At 39.4% G+C, this 1,541-nt stretch overlaps 1 protein-coding gene across 1 annotated transcript; it reads left to right on the top strand.

Annotated features, from left to right (window-relative positions):
• Positions 1 to 335: 335 nt before the first annotated feature.
• On the top strand, positions 336 to 1,283 carry LOC131651948 (RING-H2 finger protein ATL8-like). The gene has a single exon (XM_058921677.1). The coding sequence runs from the start codon at positions 471 to 473 to the stop codon at positions 1,119 to 1,121; it is 651 nt and encodes a 216-aa protein (XP_058777660.1). The 5' UTR covers positions 336 to 470; the 3' UTR covers positions 1,122 to 1,283.
• Positions 1,284 to 1,541: the final 258 nt, after the last annotated feature.

The following is a 1,541-nucleotide window of genomic DNA, read 5'->3' as shown; positions in this document are numbered from 1 at the left end:
CCCTTCTCTCTCTTTCTCTCTCTAATTTATAATTATGATTTGTTTATCTAATTTTATTATTCGATATTATTACCAATTAATTAAAATTTAAGAGGATCAATTTTATCGTTTACTAACACGAGATTTCGTTTAAAATCGTTTTAACACAAGAATTGTTAACACTTAACCGATTCGAACATGAAATCGGACACCTAGGACCACTCATGATTTTGACTCGTGTCCTCTCTGAACCCTTAATCCCTTATCCCCAAACAACCCCACTAAAACTAATTTTTCTCTCTCTCAAATCATAATCACAAAAACGAAACCACTTTCAACCAACGTATTAATACCTACCCCTATTATTTAAGCCCACAATTCCACCCTCAAAACGAACCAAAACCCTCTCCACTTTTCTTCTTCACACTCTTTTTTCTCACAAGCATTTCACCAAACACTTTCCCTCCTTTCCTCTACTTTCCCTCGCTAACATGACACGAGCGCTAAGAATCCTCACCGAAAACATCAACGCCGCAGTAACAGCTCCGCCGCCGGAGGCCGTGGCGTTGGAGTCAGACTTCGTTGTGATTCTCGCAGCCTTGCTCTGTGCCTTGATATGCGTTGTCGGACTCATCGCCGTAGCCCGATGCGCGTGGCTCCGACGAGACTCCGGCACCGGAAACTCACCTCAGCAAGCTTTAGCCAACAAGGGACTAAAGAAGAAGGTTCTTCAATCGCTTCCGAAGTTCGCTTACGTCGATAGCAACCCTACGAAATGGCTGGCAACAACGGAATGCGCGATTTGTCTCTCTGATTTCGCCGCCGGCGACGAGATCCGTGTACTACCGCAGTGTGGACACGGATTTCACGTTGCTTGCATAGACACATGGCTTGGGTCCCACTCTTCTTGCCCTTCATGTAGACAGATTCTGGCGGTGACAAGGTGTCAGAAGTGTGGCCGGTTTCCGGCGACCGGAGCTGAAGCTACCGCCGTAAACGTCAGTGAACTAGAATCGAAATCTGCAGAAGGTAGCAATGTTGGTGCAAATAGTAATAATAACTGTAACGGGGGTGTTAGTAGCAGTAGTAGTAATAATTCTGGAAATCACAGCCACAGTGTAAACAGTGGGTTCTTGCCTTAAAGAACACTAAACTTCTAGGGGTATTTTTGTATTTATGTAGTTTAGGTTTTTAAATTTGTACTTTTTTTTTTTTATCTTATCCCTTCAAGTTGATCAAAAGAGATCTGAATTTGGGCAATTTTTTTTTACTTTGTAGTAATGTGCTCTTTCTCGTTGTGTACAGTTTTTTTAGTTGCATTTTTTTAACATCAAATTTTTACGGTTCATTTTATGATATTAAAAACAAAACAAAAATCCTAAATAACCTTTTTAAGCCATCTTAATTGACTTTTTTTTACAAATTTTAATTGGCTTTAATTATTGAGTATGGGGATATGTATTATTGGATATTTAGATATGGGTAAGATAAAAGAGTTCTTTATATTATCTTACTATATACTCCATCTTAATAAAAGATGACTATTCCAAATGATTGAATTG

Source organism: Vicia villosa, linkage group LG2 (assembly GCF_029867415.1).
Source record: "Vicia villosa cultivar HV-30 ecotype Madison, WI linkage group LG2, Vvil1.0, whole genome shotgun sequence".
In the NCBI taxonomy this organism is placed as follows: domain Eukaryota; kingdom Viridiplantae; phylum Streptophyta; class Magnoliopsida; order Fabales; family Fabaceae; genus Vicia; species Vicia villosa.
This window is presented reverse-complemented; position numbering and strand designations above follow the sequence as displayed.

Coding starts and splice junctions, on each gene's coding strand:
- LOC131651948 (XM_058921677.1), top strand. CDS start 471: ATGACACGAGCGCTAAGAATCCTCACCGAAAACATCAACGCCGCAGTA.